The sequence below is a fragment of the Colletotrichum karsti genome (assembly GCF_011947395.1).
Source record: "Colletotrichum karsti strain CkLH20 chromosome Unknown Scaffold29, whole genome shotgun sequence".
In the NCBI taxonomy this organism is placed as follows: domain Eukaryota; kingdom Fungi; phylum Ascomycota; class Sordariomycetes; order Glomerellales; family Glomerellaceae; genus Colletotrichum; species Colletotrichum karsti.
In genome coordinates this window covers 667,118-691,410 of record NW_024065929.1, presented here as the reverse complement: position 1 = coordinate 691,410, position 24,293 = coordinate 667,118, and the positions used below count along the sequence as shown (strand labels likewise).

General features: G+C 52.9%; 5 protein-coding genes across 5 annotated transcripts; 2 read left to right on the top strand and 3 right to left on the bottom strand.

Annotated features, from left to right (window-relative positions):
- Positions 1-1,635: 1,635 nt before the first annotated feature.
- Positions 1,636-4,686, bottom strand: CkaCkLH20_08716 (g-protein beta wd-40 repeats containing; the record flags this gene model as incomplete). The annotated part of the gene is made up of 5 exons (XM_038891431.1): positions 1,636-1,754; positions 2,152-3,152; positions 3,199-3,277; positions 3,478-4,539; positions 4,602-4,686. The coding sequence occupies 5 exons, from the start codon at positions 4,684-4,686 to the stop codon at positions 1,636-1,638; spliced, it is 2,346 nt and encodes a 781-aa protein (XP_038743443.1).
- A 5,349-nt stretch (positions 4,687-10,035) lies between these two features.
- On the bottom strand, positions 10,036-11,355 carry CkaCkLH20_08715 (thyroid receptor-interacting protein 13; the record flags this gene model as incomplete). Its single annotated transcript, XM_038891430.1, has 5 exons — positions 10,036-10,414; positions 10,761-10,977; positions 11,032-11,128; positions 11,188-11,217; positions 11,278-11,355. The coding sequence occupies 5 exons, from the start codon at positions 11,353-11,355 to the stop codon at positions 10,036-10,038; spliced, it is 801 nt and encodes a 266-aa protein (XP_038743442.1).
- Positions 11,356-13,628: 2,273 nt separating this feature from the next.
- On the top strand, positions 13,629-16,354 carry CkaCkLH20_08714 (uncharacterized protein; the record flags this gene model as incomplete). The annotated part of the gene is made up of 3 exons (XM_038891429.1): positions 13,629-13,934; positions 13,987-16,115; positions 16,165-16,354. The coding sequence occupies 3 exons, from the start codon at positions 13,629-13,631 to the stop codon at positions 16,352-16,354; spliced, it is 2,625 nt and encodes an 874-aa protein (XP_038743441.1).
- A 717-nt stretch (positions 16,355-17,071) lies between these two features.
- CkaCkLH20_08713 (D-isomer specific 2-hydroxyacid dehydrogenase) lies at positions 17,072-18,139 on the top strand (the record flags this gene model as incomplete). Its single annotated transcript, XM_038891428.1, has 1 exon — positions 17,072-18,139. The coding sequence occupies one exon, from the start codon at positions 17,072-17,074 to the stop codon at positions 18,137-18,139; it is 1,068 nt and encodes a 355-aa protein (XP_038743440.1).
- Positions 18,140-18,552: 413 nt separating this feature from the next.
- Positions 18,553-20,478, bottom strand: CkaCkLH20_08712 (major facilitator superfamily transporter; the record flags this gene model as incomplete). Its single annotated transcript, XM_038891427.1, has 3 exons — positions 18,553-19,547; positions 19,604-19,873; positions 19,929-20,478. The coding sequence occupies 3 exons, from the start codon at positions 20,476-20,478 to the stop codon at positions 18,553-18,555; spliced, it is 1,815 nt and encodes a 604-aa protein (XP_038743439.1).
- Positions 20,479-24,293: the final 3,815 nt, after the last annotated feature.

Genomic DNA, 24,293 nt, shown 5'->3' with positions numbered 1-24,293 from the left:
GCGTCTTGTTATATCCCAAAGTTGCGTTGGCCCATAACCTGCGCTTATTGCCAGAAGGGTGTTGTTAGGCGAGAAGGCGAATGCCCAAATTGGTCCGTCGGGGCCCTCGCGTATTTGTTCTAGTGCGCCTGTTTTCACGTGACATAGATAGACTGAGCCATCTGATGATCCTGACGCTATCATCTGGCTGTTGGGTGAAAAGGCGACAGCGAATACCTCTTCACGAAGGCCCCGGAGAATTTGCCGTGGTGCGCCCGTTGTAGTATCCCAGAGTCGAATAGACTTGTCTTTTGATGCCGAGGCGACGAGTTGTTTATTCGGAGACAGAGTAATTATTCCAGAAATGGTCTGACTGTCTCTGAATACCTGTTGCGAGACGTCTTTTTCTATGCTCCAAAGCCGTATGGTTGCGTCCAGTGACCCTGATGCTATGATCCTGCCATTGGGCGAGAAGGCGAGTGAAAAGATAATTTCACTGTGACCCGCGAACACATGCTGCAGTTTACCCGTCGCCACGTCCCAGAGCCTTACGTCAACGCCCGCTGCTGACGCTACTGTCTGGTTATCCGGCGAAAAGGCTGATGTGTTGACAGGGCAGTTCTGGTGGTGCAGGATATGGCGTAGCTTTCCGGTGGTTGCATCCCAGAGTCGTATTCCCATTCACCTTCCCGAATATGATGTGATACTTTGGCCATCGCGAGAAATGTCGAGATCCCGGATGTGGCGGTCGTTGGTTTCGAGTACGTGCTTCAGTGAACTTGTCGTTGTGTTCCATACCCATACCCTACCATCGCGTGGTACTAGTGCCACAATCTTGCGGTTCTGAGAAACGGCGATGCAATAGCCAAAGTCGCCGTTGCCCCAGTTATTGTCGCTATTAGATGAATAGAATGTTGTGTTCGAGTCGGCACTACTGCAATCAAGTGTTTGCAATAATGCGCCAGTCAGTGTGTCCCAAAGCCGCACGGTGAAGTTGTTCGATGTCGTTGCTACAACTTGACCATCGTATGAGCAAGAAACTGCTATCAATGAATTCGTGTCACTGACAAGTGTTCGTGGTGGTTTACCAGCTGTTCTACTCCACAACTCTACTACGTTACGGGATGATGAAAACGCCACCATTTCACTGTTTGTTGTAAATTTGATACTGCTGACAGGGAAGTATTCGAAGTCGAGCGTTTGCTGTAATATGCCCGTTGACGCGTCCCAGAATCGTGTTGTGTTATCTGACGATGTCGAGGCAACGACCTCACCATCGAGAGAAAATGCCACTGCCAAAACCCCTCTGTGGTGGCCTTCAAGAACTTGAAGACATAAGTCCCATTTACGTTCAATTCCTTGAATGCTGTCATAGCTTGGTAGACGCTGATGCCAAAACCTCTGGCGTACTTGACTTGCTGTTGGGGAGAAGTACAATAAAGCGCCGTAACTCTGAAGAGGCGCGCGTCCAATCATAGAAGCAAAGTGTGTGATTGACTCCTTGGCATCTTGAATTAACTCAATCAGCTCTACAGGGATGTTGGGAATTTGCTGTAACCGGAGTTAGTCAGAGGCTCTTACAATGGCAGATTTGGCTACCAACCTGGAATGTGCCTAGAAGCCTTGTAACCGCAATCACCCCGTTTGAAAGACTTCTCAGGAGGGAAAGAGCTTCCAGCCAATGTAGAAAGTGCTCGTGAAGAAAGGTGCAGACATCGTCGACCATGGGGCGTCCGCTACATTGCAAGTGATGGTTCCAATGAAGACAAGCATATCTGAGGTGGTCAGGAATGTGTTCGTCAATCACCTGCTCGTTGATGTCGTCCAAGAAAATGTCTAGGTTCTGGAGATTGCAAATATCTTGTTTGAGCTCTGTCTCCATGCATTGAAGACAACCCGACGCAAGTGCCGCGTGTATCTCTAGAGCATCGACTCTATGAAATCTCGCAGTAGAATTGTCTGGGGAGAGGAGGAAATCGCTGAAGGACTTATGTAAAAGTCGGATTGGGTGATGAGGCTCAGCAGATATGTCCAATACTGCACGCAACTCTGGGAGCCACCAGTTGACATCATCCATGTCTAGGTGAAGGAGGGAAGCCAGAGATGCAGCCGCAAGTGGTGTTACGAGAAGAACTATAGCACCCAGAAACTGCAACTGCCTACTAGACTCACTCTCAGAGGCACTAGAAAATGCTTGACTGAGAACGGTATCGTATATCTGATCAAGCTGAGACTTGTTTTCTTCACACTGCTTGAGCCAAAGCTTTAGCTGTGTCTTCGGGTTCCTCGGGCGTTGTTCATCATAGATGAAGCGGCAAAGAGTTGCGGCGTAGATGAATAGTGGTTCGGGATTGGTGGCCAGCTTGACAAGGCGATCCAAATCATCAGCAACAGGCCACGGGGTTTGTTGAACCGTACGCTTTTTCTTGATGTCCGCAAACCTCGCCTCTAAGAAAGTGCGGATATCATCCTTGGTATCTTCCGGAAATTCGCGGTGGAGTTCAAGGCTTAACACAACCTTGCTGATGACGAGCGGCTCTATGGCGTCAATGATCTTAGGAGAAGACCTGCTTGTGATTAAGATGCGCAAGTTTACCGTAGTAATGTCGCAAAGCCTTGATAATAGTCCAAGAACACGTGAATAGTGCTCAGGTCGCTCGCATTCGTCTAGGGCGTCGATGATAATTACTTTGGAGCCTTGACTGGTGGAGACGGGTGGCAGAGCCCCTAAAGGGTTCCAGAGGAGTTTGTCAAATTGGAATTCGAGGCTCCTCTGTTCTATTGCGTCTTTGTCAAGGCTGTCCAGCGATTTCTGAAGATAGCATTTGAAAAGCGGGATTGCCTCGATTAGCTGCATAGCTAGGGTGGAAAATAGTCGAGTTGTGTCGTTGCGTCCCTGTTCTCCTCTCTTGAAGAAGTAGCCGGCAACTAGTCGGTTTTGGCTGGCGAGACTGTCCACCACGCTGCGCGCAATGGTGGATTTGCCGGTCCCTGCAGGACCAACAAGCCAGAACGTGATTTCAGAGGAGTCGTTCTCTGCCCATTGAGTGATCCTCTTCATGACTTGAGTCCGAGTGCCCATCTCGCATCTTGGACTGTCTCGGACGTTTGCACTGTCGTAGTACGCTTCGTGAACAACGCGAAGTTCGATCGGGCGGTCCTCAAGCAATTCGCTACCTCTATTAGTTAAATCCTACAAAGGCAGTATGAGTTACCTACTTGGTACGTTTATGCTCGACGAGATGCTCAGATGACACGTTGAGATGCTGAGTCGTGACCTGTAGTTGTTCCTTCGCAACTAAAGATAGGGGTCGTATGTCAATATGATACTCTTGTGCCATCTTGATGCCTCCAAGACACATAGAGCTACGATACTCATGACGGTCGATGGATTCCGAGTGCACACTCCAAGATATTGATCTTCAAGGCTACTCTTTTGCGATCATCGTAATGAATTGCATCCCAACTGACAATAGGCAGTCAATGAGAATTACTTACCAGAGACTAGTTGTGGTACAGGCTGTTCCTGCCGGACCCGTTCTGGTGGTATAAACGACAGAAGCTCTTTTGTAAATGCCGCCGCTGTTGCCGCTGCGTACTCTTGCCACATCTTGTTCTTGTGCGAGTCCGCATAGTCGCAGATACCGCGGATTACGAGACACGGGAAATCTTGAAGTCCCGCTGCCTCCATCTCAAAACACAACGTCCCAAGTGCTTTACTGAGCTGATCACGCGTCTTTCCATGCTTGATAACCTTATTGCCAGATGCTATGTTCCCGTAGTGAATGACTGGATCCGTGTCATCCCGTGCTTCGCGCCGAACCTTCTGCGCGGTATCACACTGGCTGCAACCAGGATCCACAGCGTCCCCAGAGTCCCGATCAGGATGATCATACTCTGGCTTGAAGAGGCAATCGTTGGAAGATCCCTGATAGCTGAATTTCTTCTTCATTCTTTTCGGGCTTTTGGCGACGAGCTCTGATAGAAACTGAGGGATAAGGCTTTCTTTGCTGAGGTGTTCGGCCTGAAGACGACTCAGTGCGGTTAGGAGGAGCTGGGGTGGCATGTTGAGGGATCCTGTGCGTTGAAACTCCCCTTCTTGTACAGTTTTCCCCCGATCGTACTGGATGAGACCTCCATGAGTCCCAGAGGGCTTGCTGACCACGACATCGCCCAGTCGAATATCGTTTAATGATGATGGTGCACCGCCTCCAATACCAACCATCAACCCGAACCGGACCGACTTGAAAGTTCGCAATAGATCCTTAGCAACAGTAGCAGCTGGTGTGGTTCCGTAAACACCCGTTGGAAGGCATGCGATAACGATATGGTGGCCCCCAATCCGACCTAACATATAGCTGTTATGATCGGCTGGATCCTGTTGTTGAAGGTCCGAGTATGATTGATCGAGCATCCCTTTCGCAGCGGCCATTTCCAGCGGAAGGGCGCACACCCAGCCGACCGTAAACTCCTCCGCGGCAATCCCGGGCTCGGCATCGGGCGTATCGATCGCTCGGTTTCGTTTTGATGATTGAATGTTGGAGCTTTTCGTACATGTAGCTAAATGCCATACCAGCTTATCAGTTTGAGAGATCTGGTAACGCAGAGGTATGAAGGCTTACGAGACTCTGGCCCACGGCTGCGCTTGAGCGTGCTGCGCATGTTGGCTTCCCCGCCTATGGCGAGGTTGTCGTTTGGATTCGGCATTGGCGTTAGATTCGGCTTCGACGTTGAAGAATATTAGTGTCGTTGCATGAGCTCTGCGAGGTCGATGGCGACATCCTCAGCCGCAGGACTTCCTCTGGACTTCAGCGTCCTTGGGATTTCTTACGCCTGGTTTGGCGTGGTGTTGTCTGCAAGATAATTGACAGAGGCAGTGCTGAGCGGGAAAAGCAGGCTACATACCACACCCATAACTCGGAGCCATTTTAGGCAAACACTGATCCCGACCTTCATTCGACATATGCAGCTTACGTTACAGTAACGTCTAGCTCTTCTCAGCAGCCGAATGCTTGGCCATTGCATATCAGCGAATGAAAGGCGAATAGCTTGAACGGTTGTGGGCGTTGTTTCCACTTTGAGGCCTCGTGTTCGACCAATGCGACAAGCCCACAACCCCGCCTCATGTCCAAGAGACAACCACCATGATACAGATCCTGTAAGCCGTCTCGGCCCATTGCCGAGATCATGGGGAACCTGATAAGCGGTAACTGGCAGAAAGAACGCATCGATTGAGAAAGTCAAGGCTCTACCAGGCGGTCTGTGGGAGTGACATCTTTTTGTCACTTATGAAATTCAAACAACACACGAACGGTAACTTGTCCTTGCGTGTGTGAGCGTGTCCAACCCAACATCCAGTATTCTCGATGGCTTGTAGCATTGCTTTCGGCCTCAGTCCGTGTCGTATCTTCTAATGTCCAAACAAAACATGTCGGCTTTCACTTGTTAGATTACACGTAGTTGTACTGGGCAAAACACGAACCTTACCTACTTCCTCAGCGCCAACGATATCTTTTCCCTCTACAACCTATCACCTGTATGAGCTCCAATAACAATCATGAACAACCTGAACACTTTTTCTCGTCCCTTTGAGACAAACGTTGAGGAGTTGTTAATTGCAGTGAAAGTAAACCAGCGGGGGTCTAAACGTTTTCAAGGAGGCTTTGCCGACCCCGAGAGACGAGCTTTGGTCCGCAAAATCGATTTCCAGATCATTTTGCCAGAAATTCCTCACAAACGCTTCAAAAAGATCCAGAGCAGCTGCGAGGCCCAAGACAGCAGCGAAATCGTAAGGAATGCCGTCGATGACTTGTTCTCTCGCCTTGCATGCTGGAACACAGTCAACGCCAGCGATAACGATGGCCCTAGCGATATCACATTCACGCTGAAAACCTTTTCCGAACGACATTTTAACAAAAGTATCTCAATTGTGGGCATGATATGTGGATTGCTGTAATTCCTGCGATGTGAGTCGAAATTAACCAGCCTTCCTCTAGCTAAGCTCCATCAGCCAAGAGCAACAAAATCGTAACCTAGCATCATAGCAGTACCCGAAACCAAGGTAAGTAGGAACAGGGTCCTTGTATCGACTTGGTGGCTGGACTTGATGCGGGGCACTAATCCTCTGCTGCCAGTTCCGAGGGTCACAACACGATCTCGAATCATGGTTCAGCGGGTGTTGATCCCGAATATGTCCGTTGACATATCCAGGGCCTCCTAACTTGACTGAGTCTAAACAGTTACCTAGAGTATCAAATTCATGTATCAAACCCGTGATGACGAGTACACAGATGAAGTTGAGCCGAATACTTTAAGCTCTCGTGGGCACTGCTGACAAACGACAGGGAACCGACATCTGAATTTCGTCAAGCCTCTAAGAACCTAGGATTTATGCATTGGGAACGCCTTCTAAGGCTACTTTATGACATGAGAGTAAAACTCTGCGTGACGTCTTCCACTGAAGGTTCCAACGAGACATTGCCTCTTACTGGATCCTTGATGTCCACCACGAGTACGTTGTGGCCGTAAGAAACATCCTGGCTTATGACTATTTCGAACTCGTCGAACAGTTCGAACTGACTTTGTTGTAACACTCTTACAACTCTTGCAGTAGGGCTACCCACCATTGGCTCGCTAGTCGTACATGCTCCCCTCCATTCAGCCGCTGTGGTAATCTCTTCTGGAGACCAATTTTGAGTCTCGCGCTTAATGACATCTCCAACTTCGCCCAAAGAATATCCAGTAGGCAACACCACTATCCTTGCGACTATGTCTTTTGGAGAAAATGTATCGTCAATATGATGATATGCCGTGTTCAAGGCCTGTATGACTAATGCTAAATCTGGCAAGTCCGTTTGATGGAGACGCACGATGGTGGGACGGCTTAGCTTTTTGTACACGTCGAGTCGTGACATGCCCACCGGAGAACGAAACGGAGCGAATGCCCTGGGGTGGTTCAGTGGGAACATCTGTGTTGCGATGCGCCATTGTGGCAAAGTGCGGAGAACGAAACCTCTATTCCTGTGATTCCGTAAACGTTGTCGCCTTGAATCTTCCTCCTTAAACATGAGCATCAATTTTCTGCGTTTTGCTGCCCATACTGCTGTCTGGACAGGAAAGAGAAAGCTCGATACCCTGTAGCAAGGAATCCGCTTTTTCTCGACTCCGGACTCGTGGGCGGTTGGAGAAGGACTGGTGAAGGAGAGTGCAATGCATTCCAGGGGAAACTTCTCTCTTCTGCACTGTAGCGGTACCAACATGTCGAAACTCTTGACATCCTTAACCCTGAGAAACGAATTCCCATGTTCGGGACCTTTCCAGAATGGAGCGCTGACTGCGATGCCACCATGTTGAACCTGCAAGACCGTCTCGACTTGACGCGTTCTGAAAGTGATGATGTCGCCTGAATGTTCGAAATCCTCCGGAGAGTTGGCGAGGAGATCTACCTGGAACCCAAATTTCGGATTGTGGCGGTCGCGTATATCAATTTCCTGTAAGGCGGCCATCCGTCCCCAAGCGAGGATGGACTGGTCATCCACCTCACGTAGAATGGCTTCCTGGAGCCTTCTTAACGCTCTCTTGCCCTCTCCGTAGATCAGAGGCATATTGACTTGAAATAAACCAAGCAAACAGTATGCCATGTCTTCAACCCTGGTGGTATTCCTTTTTGCGGCCCAAGACATGCGCCGAGCTACACTGGCATCATTGATCGGCGTGTCTGTTTTCAAATAGATTTCGTCGATGCCAGTGATTGACGCAATATTGCTGCTGATCTGAGGTTTTGATGCGATAAGCCTCCAGTCAGATGAATAAAAGCTGACCGAACGTGGAGCCAAAAGTTCTTGAAGAGTCCATCCTCGAGTGAACCACCGACTGAGAGCCATCTCTCCGAAAAGCTCTTGAGAGCCTACTGGACGACAAGAGACATCGGAAAGATAGGCGATGCACCAAAATGATTTCTGATACCATTCGAACATAGAGTTGATAGATTCCGATAGCTCTGCGCTGCTAGACTTGTCGATACAGCAAGTGTCTATCCAAATCCAGTCGTAGCTGTACGTAAGGGCAATTTTGCAGGCGTTGGTGACCTTCTTCCACCCGGCCTTTTGCCTTGGATCACGATCAAGGTCTTCGAACAGAACTTCATCGGTCTCCCACGTATGCGACAGGATGGCGTAAACGGGTATGTTGCCGATGAATTCGGTAAGCCGTAGGGTTGACGTATTGAGTAACCTCATCTTGACAACAAAGCTGAAGATCTTGTCACGTTGATGATGCTGTCGATATGTGCGAACAGCTTCCTGGTGCATCAACTTCAACGAAGATGAAGAGAACACTGCGGAACATCGAGGTGGGCAGGTTTGACGACATGCGCGGGGTAGGGCCAGCCTGATCAGGACGTTGGCTGTAGACATCAGTCTTTTCCACTTGATCACTTTGCATGGCGCGGGTAAGCTGCAGCAACGAATCAGAACGTGTGGAAATACGGGCTTGGCAATCTAGAGACGTTGGCTGCCATGCACCTGTCCAAGGTCCCCCTCCACGAAACCTGCACACCATGTACCGTCAGCCCTTTACGACGACGCCTCCTCTCCCACGCTACTGACGTCTTGATCGCGACATGGGTCCGAACCGAACTTCACCGGAAACTGCCTGAAGGGGTCCCGGACGATTCTACCATCACGTCATCTCCTAATCCACCCACGATCAACGAAATCTCCAGAGACGCAGAAACGCCTAAAGCTGCTTTTTCGGGTGTGGTTAGGATTGGGTACTGATGATATCAAAGCCAGAGATACGGCGACTATGTTCGGAGCATAAACACCCTTCATTCTCCGTCCGGCAGAAGAGAAGTCTTGCTAGAGGTCCTCGTATTCAAGGTTTAATGCGTTGCGAATATCTCTATGTCAGATCAAGGCGGAAGATCGAACCTTCATGCTGGCTTAAGAGGATACCTAACATGCAATTGGATCCATAGACCCATGATATCAGCCAGATGAAGTGTGAATGGTGAGCAAATGCTAACCGATCCACGAATCTCCACCGCATCAAACCCAGTATATTATATACACTTAGCCCTTATCAATGTTCTACGGCTATGGCAGGTCATAGAGAGGTTGAGGGCATTCAAGGTGTTGAATCGGGCCGCCTGATGATCCATAGTCCAAGACTTCCTGCAACCGTCAAAACTTTACTCAGAGACATCGTTCGCGCCTATGTCACCGTTGGAAAGGCAATTTGATGTTTTAGCGGGACAAGACAAGTTCAATTCTACAAAACAAAGCTCTCTGGGTATCATCAACATCCAGTCATCAAGAGAGCAGTCTCTTCCCAGGAAGAATGCCTCCGAAAAAAGTACTTCAAGTCTGTTCCCACTTTCCTTGACTTGTGCAGTCACAGGAGCCCACAATCCATCGTTGCGTGTAAATGGAGTATACGATGCACCATACGGGGCGAAAGAGAGACCGCTGGCGTTGTCCTTGAAAAGTTTCCCTTCTCTGGAATAGGGTGCCAGTGACCTATCCGGTGCCACTGGCTCGCGACGATGCGGAAGCCCAGCATTACTTGCGAGCTGGTGGCTCGTCGTCGTGGTCGATAATGTCACTCTCATCCTTGTTGAAATTGGCATCGTTGAAATAAGACTCGATTCGATAGTCGATCCGAGGTGAGGAAGGCTCCGCACGTCAAATGTGTACTCGTTGGGTATGGCGAGATATCAATGACCAGAATAATAAGGGTAGCTGCATTGTATTGCGCGGCATATTGCATTTGGTGGGAAAGGCTCCGCGTATATGGAGGACTCTGTACACTGATCAGCAAGCATATTCGACTTCGATGGTGTAGACATTGACGGAAACCTGTCATTGGATTGTCGCTGCTTACCAAGTAGCATGCTGCAGATCATGGAGACTAGAGCCAAGGCCTTGTCCATGCTAACCGCGCCTGTCAAGGCGTCTTTCACCGCGTTGGTCGTGTCTCGAGCAGAAGTGCCTCTGGGATGCACCTCGCGAGTTTCAGGACTTGCTGGCTGACGTTGTCGTTCGGCAAATCACACACCTAAGGCATGGAAACCGCCTTTTCGTATCCAGCTAGCGTGAAGTTGCAATTGATGACCTTGTCTCTCATGTATGCATCAAAGTGTTGACGGAAGATCTCATAACGTTCGACCATGAACGGTGGTTTCAAGGCACGCCGAGCGAGGCATTTGTCAAGAAACTGCTGGTCAGAAGTTTCAATTGAGCTGGATGTGCATATGACCAGCACGTTGATAATGGCCTCCAGAGAGTCGAGTCCACGCACGTAGTCATCAAGGAGCGTTTGGGATTCGTGAGGTCGGCCGTGGCTGAAAGCCTCATCGACGTCATCCACGATGACTATGAAGTTGTGGTCCGATTTAGCAAGAGCGTTCCTGGCCAGAGCATCGAAGTCGAGCGTGCTGCTCGGGGTTGCGTGCTGAAGGTGAATCTTCTGGTAGCGCGTGTGAAGGAATATGGAGATCTTCTAAGCGAGGGCTCTGGCGAAGGTCGTATTGCCAGATTCCGATGGGCCCGTGAGAAGAATGGCAGTGTGTGATGGGTTTGAGGCTGCTCCGCGGGCGAGGTCAGTGAATATTACAGAACGGTGGAGAAGGAAACAAAAGTCTTACCTATATGCATAGCCCGTCGAAACAGCCAAGGCTTCAGATTACCGAGAACCAAGTTACATGTTGGTCAGGATTAGCAGCTAGGCAGAGAGCAACATGTTAATAACGGTATTCTGTAGGGTAGAGTTGGGTGTCGTACAGCTCCCAAAGACCGTCATAGTGTGAGCTGGGCAGAACGGTGACCGTGTCGTCGTCAGAGGTAGGACTGGCGCTGGGGTCAGAGGGCGAGTCGTCGAAGCCGTAAATGTTGATCTTGATGGTGACATCATGCACCGGGACATTGCGCTCAGAGGGAGCGAAGCCCTGTAACTCAACAACGCGCAACGACTCGAACATGTCGGGTACGCCTCGTTTTACTGACAGGTGGTTAGGAATGGGTATGAAGACGTCTGATGATTCACCAAACCTACTTATGGGGTTGTCGAGAAGATCGCTGTCGAGGGTAATGCTAGGACCAGTCTTGGATTCCGTTCGGCACCTCAGCTCACGCTCCAGTTGGGCGATGAGCTGGTAGGGAGTCAGCGTCGTGGTACGAGCAAAGACAGGTAGCGGGTATTGAAAGTTACCTGCTCGTAACCCCTTCTGGTATGGGAGGACTGTTGGAAGTGTGAGCGATGTTTTTTGTCGTCAATTGTGCATGAAGCAAGAGCACGTACGTCGGATTTCAATCGCGCCTCGACGAAGGCAATGCCCTTCCGAGGTTTCGGGACGACGACGAAGTCATCGGCCATCATGATTGTGTCTGGTGTGGCGCCAGGCAACGGCGAGTCAATGGCTAAAAGTATGTCGTTGGAGTCGTCAGCGAAGACGAGGGCGGAAGTAAGATCGCAACGGAGCAGATTGGAGACGTCGGTAACACGTGTTTGCGTGGTTATTTTGCGAGATGAGAATGAATTGCAGAGAATTTTGGAGGGGTAGACGGGACGGCCTTCAATTCAAGTTGTGGGCCGAAGAAAGCCGGAGAGGTAGCGTCGCAGCGAGGAAACGGCAGTGACAGTCTGCAGAAAGGTGCGAGGCGAAGGCCGCTGGAGGTCTGGCCAGAGTCCGGGGAATGACGGGAGGAGGCAGGTCCCAACCCGGTGAGCCGGTTAGCAGGAAGGAACCTAGCTAGGGAGGGAGGGAGCGGCAGGGAAGGGACGGACGGGAAGGAAAGCGCTGGGGAAAGCAGGGGTGACAGGGGGAAGGAGGGGCCTAGAGGGGACAATCCGCGGGGAAAGAGGGAAAGAGCAGGGGAAATTGGCGCCTCCCTTGGACATTTTTTACTTAATTAATAAATGGGAGGTTCCGGAGCCAGCAACGGCAGGTACCTTGAAGGTGAGGTAGGTAGGTAACTACTATTGTAGGTATGTAATGTACCTCAGCCAATACAGATCATTTGATAGGTAACAAAGGCGGAAGGAGACTTTCGATTGGCCCTCGATCCCTCGAACTTTGCTGAAAGTTTTCAACATTGGAAGGTACTGGCCAAGGTCGATCTCGGCCGAAGCCAAGATGATGCGCCATCTTCCATCTTATTCCTCTCTTTATTCACCAGTTGATGTATGGAAACAGAAAGAGAGCCAATGAGCGACCGGTCACATTCAAATCTGAGCTCTGAGCTACATGGTTTTTCGATTTCATCCTGGGCTCAACCGCGCCGGGCCGCAGCTCGGCACTCGACCTGCAACGCTGTTTCGGCTCAGTCTCATCATTCCCACGACGTTTTATTCGGCTTGCTGCCTGCAGGGTCCCTTTCTCGAGCCTGCAATTCATACTGACATTATTCCAGGGCATCAGCTACAAGCAATGGGACTGCGCATCGGCAGCATCTTACCCTCGCGATTTCAATGTCTTTTGGACTTGGTTCTGGGCGTGATGTCAGTCTGAACTCAGTCCCGCAAACGGCTGCAAGAGGACGCACAGGACACGCCAGGTGGCTGGCGACGGTGATGCCTCTCCTCTTTGTCCACGCCGCCACGCTTCTCCAGGCAGCCCGGGATGAACGAAACTAGGGTAGTCCTTCGTGGACATTGAACACCAAACTAACGCAACAGGCGACCATGTTGGAGATCAAGCAACAGCACAGGGCAGAATGCAAACATTTAATGTCGGTGCGTCGGCGGTCCGCGGCATCAGAGCCCCGGAACCTCCCAACTTTTGAGGCGACGTCGTTGGTCATCCCAAGTCTGATTCCACCGTAGAGTTCAACTGTGCCTGCGTGCTTCCAAATGGTCAAACCGAGATCATGGGAATTGCCACCACGAGGCTGTCTTCGGTGTCGATGGCCAACACCGACCTCGGCAGGAGGCCCGAACATCGAAAGAGCTCCATCAAAATAGGGCTGAGTGGCTGGGAGACGTCCTGCACGCTGCCTTTGGAGGCTGGGCCTGGCCTCTTCACGTTTTTTGGGAAGACTGTTTGGTATGTGCAAGCTAAACCGATAAATCCTGAGCTGAATCGGGTTCGCTTTTCTTTTCATGATCAAATGTTGATAATTTCAACTTGGCTCATTTGGCTCGTGGATCCAAGTCTGAGCTGTGGGCATCAGGCAGAGGTGATAACCCAAAAGACCAATCGAGAGAAGTTAATCACCTGCATGGAGGCTCTGGAAAACCTGGTGAAGAGTTGGAAGATACCTCTCATTGATCTGACTACATATCAGATACGAAGATTACTATTGTGGTGGTGAAAAATTCGTCGTGTCTGCAAATTCCGGAAATGACACTTGAGGAATTGGGCGGCCGGCCTTCACGTGTCTTGGTGGCCGTTGCGGTGATTACATAACCGAACGGTCATTCTCCAGCTGCATCATCACGTCAGAGGTTCAGACGAAGTGGAGACCTTCCTTCCATTCTCGCGCCTTGACACTGGAGCTCCAGCTTCAGTTTCAACCCACTTCACGTCCAGCTCCCACCAACAGCATCTCCAGAATCCATCGAGCAGTCCTTGGCCGCTTGTCAGCTGCATCTACACCGCCAACCTCTTCAACAAACCACCGACACCGTCTCGAAACTATGCCGCACGCGAAATGGACGCGCTGATACTAAATTCGACCGATCGGTGTGATAACCGTAATGTCACCGAAGCCATCAAACCAAACACCCGCGCTGTCGTCGTGCAGCTGGCTCTGTCCTTGATTCTCGGTGTCTCGGCTTTCATCGCATTCTGCATCCTCCGTCCACGATGGCCTACACTTTACGCGGCGCGCAAGCGTCGACTCAACCCGAAAGTCGGGCTCCCGACGCTTCCCAACACCTTCTGGGGATGGATTCCGGCCCTGTATCGCGTGACGGAAGAGCAGGTCCTCGCCTCCGCTGGGCTTGACGCCTTTGTCGTATGTGCTGCATGATTCGCCCTGCACCAGGTCGCGTTACTGACTTTTGCAGTTCCTCTCCTTCTTCAGGATGGCCATTCGAATCCTCGTCACCATGGCCCTGCTTGCTCTCATCGTCCTCTTACCCGTCAACCTTCGATTCAAGCCCGACGATTTCCCTAAACCCAGGTTTGACAGCCTCGACTGGCTGATGTCAATGCCTTACCATGCCTCGGACGGCGCCGCATACATTTCCGAGGGCAAGGGTGGTGGCGACGACGACGACACCAAAGACCCCGACCGCAGCTACCTCTGGGCATGGCTAGTCTTTGTGTACATCTTTTCTGGGCTTACCCTGTACGTTCTGAACAAGGAGACCTTCAGGGTGATTCATATTCGCCAGGAATACCTGGGTACTCAGTCGACTATCACGGACAGAACCTTCCGCCTATCAGGCATTCCTCAGAAGATGCGATCTGAAGACAAGATCAAACACCTGATTGAAAAACTCGACATCGGCCGAGTGGAGAGCGTCAGCCTTGTTCGCGATTGGAGACAAATCGACAGCTTAATGGCGCAACGGGCCCAGGTGTTGGCGAAGTTGGAAGAAAGTTGGAGCGTGTTCTTGGGGAAACAGTCTGCTCTGCCCAAGTCGGTTCAACGCCTCCGAGATCCAAATGCCGAGCCATCCGTCCTGGAACCTCGGGAGGACGAGGTTGACACCGAAGCTGGAGAGAACGGCCGACTCCTAGGTCACGGCGAACTTCAACCCGAGCTTGCCGAGCGACAGCGCCCAAAGGTCCGGCTCTGGTACGGCTTCCTTAACCTGCAGAGTCGCAAGGTGGACGCTATCGATTACTTCGAGGAAAAGCTCCGCCGGCTTGACGAGGTCATCTACGAGGCCAGAGAGAAGGACTACACGCCGACCGATCAGGCCTTTGTCACGATGGACTCCATTACGGCCTGCCAGATGGCGATCCAAGCCCGTATCGATCCTCGGCCTGGTCAGTTCCTCACCAAACCCGCACCCGCTCCTTCAGACATCATGTGGGCCAACACGTACGCACCTCGAGGTGTCCGTAGGCTGCGGTCGTGGACAGTCACAACTTTTGTTGCAGCTCTCTCCATTCTGTGGATTGCAATCCTGGCAGCCATTGCAGGTCTCCTCAGCGTCTGCAACTTTCAGCAATGGTTCCCCTCGGTGGTCGACTTTCTTAAGAACTTTCCCACCATCAAGGACCTGATTGAAACATCGCTAACGACGGTGCTCGTTTCCTTGCTCAACGTTGCAGTGCCGTACTTGTACGACTACCTCTCTTACCAGCAGGGCATGATTTCCAAGGGCGATGTGGAGTTGTCCATCATCTCGAAGAACTTCTTTTTCACGTTTGTCAACATTTTCCTCGTCTTTGCCGTCTCGGGCACTGCGCTCAGCGTGTTCAAGATCATTAAGGACTTCCAGGATTCCTGGGGCAGCACACAGAAGTTGGCGCGATTGATCGGATCCCAGATTGAAGCCTTGGGTCTTTTCTATGCCAACTTCATCATGCTCCAGGGCCTCGGTCTGTTCCCCTTCAGACTGCTGGAGTTTGGCAGCGTTTTTCTGTACCCGATCTACCGCATGGGTGCCAAGACCCCGCGAGACTTTGCAGAGATTATGGAACCTCCAGTTTTCAGCTACGGCTTCTACCTGCCGACGGCGTTGTTGATCTTCATGCTCTGTCAGATCTACAGTACGCTGCCGTTCGGAGTTCTCATCCTGCCGCTGGGAGTCATCTACTTCACCTTCGGCTACTTCACCTACAAATACCAGCTGCTGTATGCCATGGATCAGCCGCAGCACGCGACCGGAGCGGCTTGGAGAACTATTTCGTACCGCATCGTGCTGGGTCTGGTCGTTTCCGAGATCGTCTTGTCCAGCGTCATGGCGCTCCAGACTGGGTTTGTGCAGTCGGTGCTGGTGCTGCCGCTCGTCGTCTTTACGGTTTGGTACATGTTCTACTTCAGACGCCGATTCGAGCCTTTAACGCGCTTCATCTCGTTGCGCAGCATCCGGGCTGAGATTGATGCCGAGGATGCCATCATCTTCGACGAAGACTTTGAGGGGCCCAGGCCTTCCCAAGGTCTGCTGAGACGTGGCAGCACTGTCGACGAGGACAAGGAGAAGGGCATGAAGTTTATGAACCCCAGCCTCACCGCGCGGTATGTCCTGGTCTCCTCTTCACTTTGAATCTGTACTAACCTTGCATAGACTTGAAAAACCGTGGATCTACCAAGACCCTCCTCCGGCCGAGGATTCGGAAGAAGAGAGCGGGCCTGAGCAGCAAAGCCAGGAAAGGCCGAGTGCGCCCGCGAATACTGCCTCGGGCGCATCCGATAGCTCAATGAGCCTGGGCGACACGCACATCTGGCGCCAGCAAGCCGACAGCAGCAACCGTTGAAGCTGTAGCGTTGGATAGCTGCCTCAATGTAGCAGCTGTAGATATTATTCTCAGTGTAAATGGGACCGGAATGTGTTGATGAATGGAGCAACGGCGGTGGGTATTAGCGGGGATAACAGTACTATACCACTTTGGAGTTTGGAATGGCCTTAATTTGCACGGGTAATGATACGAGTAACTTGGTGAGAAAGGATAAAATGAAAGAATCATCACCAACATTTGATCTAGTTCTTTCTCACCTACGCTGTTGTCAGTTGTGACGAAGTCGCTTACCGGGGCTTCCCCTGATGATCCAGGGCGGGCAGGCGGTCAGCTCCCTGTTTCGGTTAGCGAGGTGCCCAAGCTCCAGGAGAATGGAAGGCATGGCGGGTAGCTCCTCCACGTCATTCAGCACATTTCGTTGGTTCCCTCCATGAACAGGTGCTAATAATTGCGGTATCACAAGAGGCAGAATGCGGAAGGGAAGGCGGCCATCTCCAAGCCAAGGCTGACACCCGACCTGGAAGGAGGGGACAAGCCTTGGCTGAAGGTGCTTCCATTGCCTACCGCCTGAAAATTCCCTCGACCGACCTCCTCCTTGACCACAATCCTCTCCATCTTCACCACTCCGTTCTTCTTCCACCTTGGTCTTTTGGGTTCCTTATCATCTCAATCCATCAACCAGCAGCATCTTCTTGTTCAATTGCATCATTACTGCCCATCAATCAATCGCCCATCATGAAGCTCGCCGTCTTCAGCTCCAAGGCCTACGACAAGAAGTACCTCAACGCCGAGTACGAGGCCAAGCAGGGCAAGCTCGCCAAGCACATTGCGGGCGACTTCGAAATCATCTTCCACGACTTCTCCCTCTCTCCCGATACCGTCTCCCTCGTCAAGAACGTTGACGCCGTCTGCGTCTTCGTCAACGACGTCCTCACCGCTGACGTGCTCCACGAGCTGCACAAGGTGGGCGTCAAGGCAGTCCTGCTTCGATGTGCGGGTTTCAACAACGTCGACCTTAAGGCGGCCGAAAAACTCTCAATCTTTGTCGCCAACGTCCCCTCCTACTCCCCCGAGGCCGTCGCCGAGTTCGCCGTCTCTCTCCTGCAGACCCTCAACCGACGCACCCACCGAGCCTACAACCGTACCCGCGAGGGCAACTTTAATCTGGATGGACTCCTGGGAAAGACCGTACACGGCAAGACTGTCGGTATCATCGGCACCGGACGTATCGGTGTCTCCATGGCTCGCATCATGAAGGGCTTTGGTTGCACCTTGTACGCGTTTGACCCCTTTGAGTCGGATGCCTTCAGGGAGCTCGGAGAGTACTTGCCCCTCGAGGAGCTCCTGCCCAAGTGCGACTTCATCAGCTTGCACTGCCCGCTGATGGAAAAGACGAAGCACATCATCAACGAGAGGACGCTGAAGATGATGAAGCCCGGCTGCATGCTGGTCAACACGTCGCGAGGCGGGCTGATTGACACTAAGGCCGTCACCCATGCCCTGAAGAGTAAGCATCTCGGCGGCCTGGCGTTGGACGTGTACGAGGGCGAGGGGGACCTCTTCTACAACGACCACTCGGGACACATCATTGACGACGACGTCCTCACGCGCTTGATGACCTTCCCCAACGTGCTCATCTGCGGCCACCAGGGCTTCTTCACCGAAGAGGCGTTGCAGGAGATCTCCGAGTGCACCTTCCGCAACCTCGAGGACTTCATGCTGGGTCGCAGGTGCCAGAACTCGCTTGTCAAGGAGGAGTTTGTCATGTCTCGCAGAGATTCTCTGCCGGTGCGTATTGTCTAGGCTGTCGTTGTCGTTAGCTTGGGCTTGGTGGGAAACGAAACACCTGGGATTGATGATTGATGGATACCCTACTTCTCGACTGGCTGGGGACAAATAGGTAGTTATGGATCACGACTTACGAATTGTGTTACATGGCACTTGGTCTCCAACACCGAGCATTCCGAACTCCGTCTAGGTGATTATGATTTCAATTTTCGTCAAAATTATCTACGGCATTGCCGTCTATATGTCTAATGGTCTAGTATGCCGGCCGACTCCTGGATTCCCCCACCCAACGCCAATCATTACGCCAAATGAACCACATATGATGCTCAACTGACCATGGAATCCAAAGAAAATGGCCGATTTCTCGACAGAGCTGCCGAAGGCAGTGTCAATGCCCGAATGACATCGGTCTAGAAGATCGGACTCGCTTACGCGGGCTCGAAAGTGCGGGTAGGCGCCAGCGCGTTCTTCTGCGGCTTCGCCTTCTCCACATCGGACCCAGACGATGCCTGCTCGTCCTCCCCGGAGTAGGCATACTTGCTCCTCTCGCGGATCTTGGCGCCGTACACCCAGAACAGGAAGGGGATGGCGCAGCACGCGAGGCCGATGAAGGCGAGCAGGGTGGAGGCCCACTGGTCGCCGAGGCGGTCGTACATCTGCTCGGTGAAGAGGACGACGGCGGCGCCCCAGAAGGAGCGGATGCAGGTCTTGGCGGCGAGGGCGGAGGCGGCCTGGTGCTGGTACGAGTCGACGAGGTAGTTGTTGGCCGAGTTGTAGAGGAAGATGAAGCCGAAGCCGACGGGGAAGCCGCCGAAGGCGGGCCCGGCCCAGTGCAGGTCCGGGTAGGAGGTCCAGGCGAAGATGAAGAGGCCGACGGGGATGAACCAGCAGGAGAGCATCATGGGGATGAGGCGGATCTCGGCGGGGGGGTTGCCGTTGTGGCGGGCGACCATCTTGAGGTAGTGCCTGTTGACCCAGGGGGAGCACATGGCGGACATGACGACGCCGACGGCGAGGGGGATGAACATGAGGCCGGTGGAGGAGGCGGAGTAGCCCTTGCGCTTCTGGTAGATGATGGGGAAGGCGACGAAGAACATGTAGAGGAGGCCGTAGAGGACGGACATGTAGATGGAGATGAGGAAGACGATGAGCTCGCGGAAGAGGAGCTGGAAGGGGCGGACGAGGAAGATGCCGAGGCGCTCGGAGAGGGGCCGCATGTCGATGTCCTGCTCGGTGACGTGGGAGGGGTCGGCGGTGGTCTTGCGGAGGGCGGCGGCGCGGCGGGAGAGGATGGTGGGCGCGTAGGTCTCGGGCACGGTGAAGGTGATGAGGACCCAGACGACGAAGGCGAGGATGAGCTGGATCCAGTAGAGCCAGCGCCAGCCCGTCGCGTCGGAGAGGAAGCCGCCTACGAGGGGACCGACTGGGACGTGTTATTTATCGCGGTGTTGAGGGGGAGAGGAAGGGGGTAGAACGTACTGGCTGGTCCGATGAAGGGGGCGGCGGAGAATGCGGCCATGGGGACGCCGCGCTCCTCGTTACGCCAGAGGTCTGCGAGGGTGCCGCCGACGAGGGTCATGGGCGCGGAGAAGGCGATGCCGTCGATGGCGCGGCACACGAGCAGAGTCGCGAGGTTCTTCGCGACGGCGCAGGGGATGATGAAGACCACAGCGACGAGCAGCGTCGAGCCGTAGATGACCTGTCTGCCGTAGACCTCGGAGAGGGGAGCGAAAAACATGGGGCCGATTCCTAGGTACGTTAATCAGTGCTTTGCTCTCCATTTGTTGAATTACCCTGGACTTACCGAAGCCGATGACGAAGACGGAGATGCTGACGAGGGCGGCCTCCTCGGAGACGCCGAACTCGGAGGCGACGCCGGCGATGTCGGCGGTGATGACGGAGGAGCAGAAGGCGACGACGAAGCAGGTCAGCGCGACGACCATGGTGCAGTACCACTTGTAGGCCTTTGACCAGTTCTTTGGGTTCTGGGGGTCTCCCGGGGTGAAGGTGACGAGTTTGTAGTTGGAGGCCGGGCCGTCGCCGGCGGGCGGGCCGGGGATCTGGCCATCGCGGGTCTCGACGCGGTACTCGTCTAGGTTGGCGTTGGGGGAGAGGGTGCGGTAGGGGAGGTTGAGGTCGAGGTCCGGGTCGGCGACTTGTTCTTTTGTGGTGACGGGGTGGAGGACGTTTGAGGCGATGGAGGAGCGGCGGTTCGCTGCTGCTGTGTTTGTGTTTGTGGTTGTCGTGGGTGAGGAGGTGTGGTTTGTGATGGAGGCGTATTGGGGTGAGGAGGAGGAGGCGGAGCCCGGGGGGAGGGTGTGCGAGGACGAGGACGTCCGTGATGGGTTTTCCATCTTTGGTTGGTTTGTGGGAATAGAGTGTTTAAGAGTATGTTTGTATTTCTAGTGGGAAACGAGAAAAGGGATGGCTGTAATGAGAGACTAGTATGGAGGGTGTAGACCCGGGACGTTTACATTGAGCTCGAGGAGCAGAAACCAATCTTTCCATATTTCCGCGGAGGGGGATTGCCGCGTATTTATATCCTCTCTTCTGGGACGCACGAAAACTTGAGTCACATTTTACTTACTTTACTCCTGGTAAGTGTTGCTCCCAGGCGACAGACAGAAACGCGACAGGGCCTGGGATCCGGTCGCAATTCGGGCTATGGGGGTGGGAAATCGGCGCGGCGTTCGGGGTATCCACCGGGGGTGGGTACCCGCTTTTCCCGTCCGACGGTGCGATTTGTTTGGTCGGGCGGGTGTTCTCGTGAGAGTGAGGTATTCTAGACAGAAGGGGGTGTGTGTGTGTGTGTGTGTGTCTGCTTTGGAAAAAGGGCCTGGAAGCGATGGGAATAACTACCTAGATTACCAGACGTGGCCCGTGAGTCGTTCATGTGGGATTTTTCCAAGTCAGGTTTTTACGCTGATGGCGAATTCCCCACTGGTGTCTACCAACTTTGGTCATGTAACCGTACCGTCGCCGTGGGTTTTGCTGCGAGAACGGAGGCCGAGGGTGCTAATGTTGCGGTGATCGCTGAGATACGGGAGATGTGAATGCAGTCTCTATTGTCAGATTTCTCGTTGGTTGGAGCGATTGAGATGGAGGTTTGGGATGCAATAACACATCTCGCAGCTGTCATCAAAGAACAGGGGAGAGGGGTGAAGAAGACTGCATCACGAATACGTACCGGAAAACGTGTCGGGCACGTTTGACGTCTCGACATGGCGGTGCGACGCCAGAGGTGAAGCTATTCCCGGCTCGGGAAGGACAAATTTCCCTCTTTGGACTTTTTCTGAAGAAGCTTCGTTCGTGATGTGAGTTCTTGGTCCAATCGCGTCGTTTCCCAGGCCGATGCAATGCACGCGCATGGATGACATTTCTACCTCTTGGCGCGTTGTTTTTTCTCGTGAGAGTCCTTGCGGCTCTGTCCGGCGATGGCGCTGACGGGGTGTATGAGACTGCTGTGAGAGAGCCCAGGCAATCCAGGAGGGAGAACGGGTCTGGGAATAAGAGGAAATGACTTTTGGGCGTCTTGGCGGTGCTTAGTTCACTTGGTCGACAAGGGGTCCTTGGTGTGTTTTTCTGAGGGCTCCATCTCAGGGCTGAACAGGGGGGAGAATTCTCGGGATGTGTTCGGGGTGTCGTCATGTTTTTTCTCTCGTTGACATTTTCTCTGCGACGCGTTTCCCCAGTTCTCTCTCACAAGGGATCGTCCTGTTGATGTGATTTTCTCCTGTATTCTCCATGATGTTTCGACTCACCTTCCGTCCGAACTTTGGAAAGGCTATTCTAGCTCCATGTTTGGGGTTGAAGGACGAGTTTCTGGGATGTTGCTGTGTGCGTCGGTTGAACGCAGAGGCCTGGCCCCCTTTCGTCCGGGACGCACGGATCCGCAGAAGCCCGGCGACGACGGGACCCACTGCGGAGACCCGGTTCGGAGGGGGACCCACCGCCGGCCGCAGAGATTTCGTTACCCTGGTTTCTTGTGCGGCGAGAGACGCATTTGACTTGTTTTCTCGCGGCATTTTCCGTCCTGCTGGGTTGGTACTACTACGGATCTTGACTGATTTGTTTATTCCCATGCCAAGCTTGCTTTCGAGGCTGTCAAGCCGAGTCAAGTGTACAGATAAGCAACCCGCGCCGACGCTACCTTAGCGAGGACGGGCGCGGTAGGTGGAGTCGGAGCAAAAAGGTTTTCCAGGATGTTTAGATTGCGCTGCGGTTTGTGATTATTCCCGGAGCACTGGTGCGGAGTCTGGCTTTCGTCCGACTGCTGTACCGTTATCAGCGAGCTTTAACCTCGGTGTTCGTTGATAGCCAGAAGCGTGTTGGGCGTGTTGACGCGACTGCGTATGTGTGTGCACCTTGAGACGCCGCTGGATCCAGTTGTCCACCCCACCGTGTATCCCTTCTCTCACGAGGAAAGACAGAGGTTAATAAGAGGGGTTTGATCAGTCAGGGGAGACGTTTTACCATTGCACCGATATCGCATGTGGGAGCCTAGCAGACGAGTACAATGCAAGAGAAAGCTTGTGGTGGATAAAGAGACTGTCGCTTCTGTCGTCCTGCTGTCAAGGGGCGCGATGACAGAGTATCTTACGATGACATGGGTCTTTGGATGCACCCTGCGAGATGAGCCGAGATGGTGGGAGTCAGTCGAGTAGAGTACGTAGAAGGGTGTGTCTTGAGTGAGCAAGCGAGTGGATGGCGCGGGATAGTTCGCAATAGAGGGTTACGCGGGCTTGGGTTTACTGCAATTGATGCCCAAGAACCAAACCGTCGTCGCGGATATCGATCATCCAAGAATTCTCGGTCATGGGTGCTGACGTTTTTGGTTTGGCAGTTGGTCGACCAGCGGCCAGGTGGGGCCATTCTTAAAAGTCGGAGCTCGCGACTTTGCGATCCCCGCGTTTGCGGCCTCGTGGTCGGCGTTGGTCGTGCCGCTGGCCACCCCCGGGATCTGAGAGGATTTATCTTTCGGGTAATGCCCAGACGGGCTGATGCGGGAAGCGGCTTGGCTCTGTCACCTTTTCGAGACGTTCGACCAGTCAAGCTTACTCTCTCCTTGCCAGCGCCAAGTTTCTGGAGGAACATCGTCGAATCGATCAGCACTGATCTCGCACTAGGCCTATCCGAGTGACTCGAAAGAGCCGACAGTCGCCAACAACGGTCTTAACGCTATTTCTGTCGCTGTCGCGAGCGACCGACGGCGAAATTGTTCCGTCTTTCGAAGCTACCAACATCGCGGCTCGCCTGTCCGCTTGTCCCGACATGGAAGTGCCGATTATCTCTGCCGCCGTGAGATCGCGCTAGGTCGGAAGCTCGAGAGCGCCAGCACAACCGAGCAAAGGGAAGCAGGTCTCTCTGCGCTCTCTCACAGGTGTTGAGGTCGAGTTCTCCTCACGGAAATCGAATGGTACTTCCGCGTTCGCGAAGCGTCATCGGCCTGGTAGCTGCTGCCGTTGATGAAAGAAGCAAATAAGAGTGGCCTGAGTCGTAGACCTTCCATCTGCGGGGCCCCCAAGTTCAGCTTGGTAATCCGACAGCGATGAGTATGAATGCGTGCTGATTAGACCCTGCGGCAGAACTTCCGGGTGACGGCGGGAATTACGGCCCCGCTCTCGCCGTTCTCCGGGCCGAAGTGGGCCGACTCATCGGCGATGACGGCCAGGACGCAGCAAAGGTTCAGGAGACGATGCAAAAAGACGAAAGCTTCCAAGATTGAAATGGAAAAGTCGCTGCACTTCCTGTCGTAATCTCTGACTGAAATATGCGGCAGTCGCGACCCTTAACAGCTGCCTTGGGTAAGTTGATTTCCATCGGGGAGGGGAAGGAAAGGTCATGCTTTTCCCTGGCCTGCTTACTTTACTTGCAATTCAACGAGGAATCTCTGAAGGAACCAGCATGTCTCTTTCCCAAACTTCTGGGAGGTGGTATACGGTCAGTAATTTCCTCTCGTGCAACAGAATCCAGCATTACCTTAACCTCCCATCTTCATCCCCCAACTATCGTTGCTGGACCGGCATCGTCAATCAGATCCATCCCATACATCAGCAACAACATTCTTTCCTTTGTATGAGCTTATACAAGAAGCTTCGGTTATACTTTGCTGGATTCGCTTTGCCGTTTTCCCCCATCCACAGCACCATTCTCACGGAAGCCATGACGG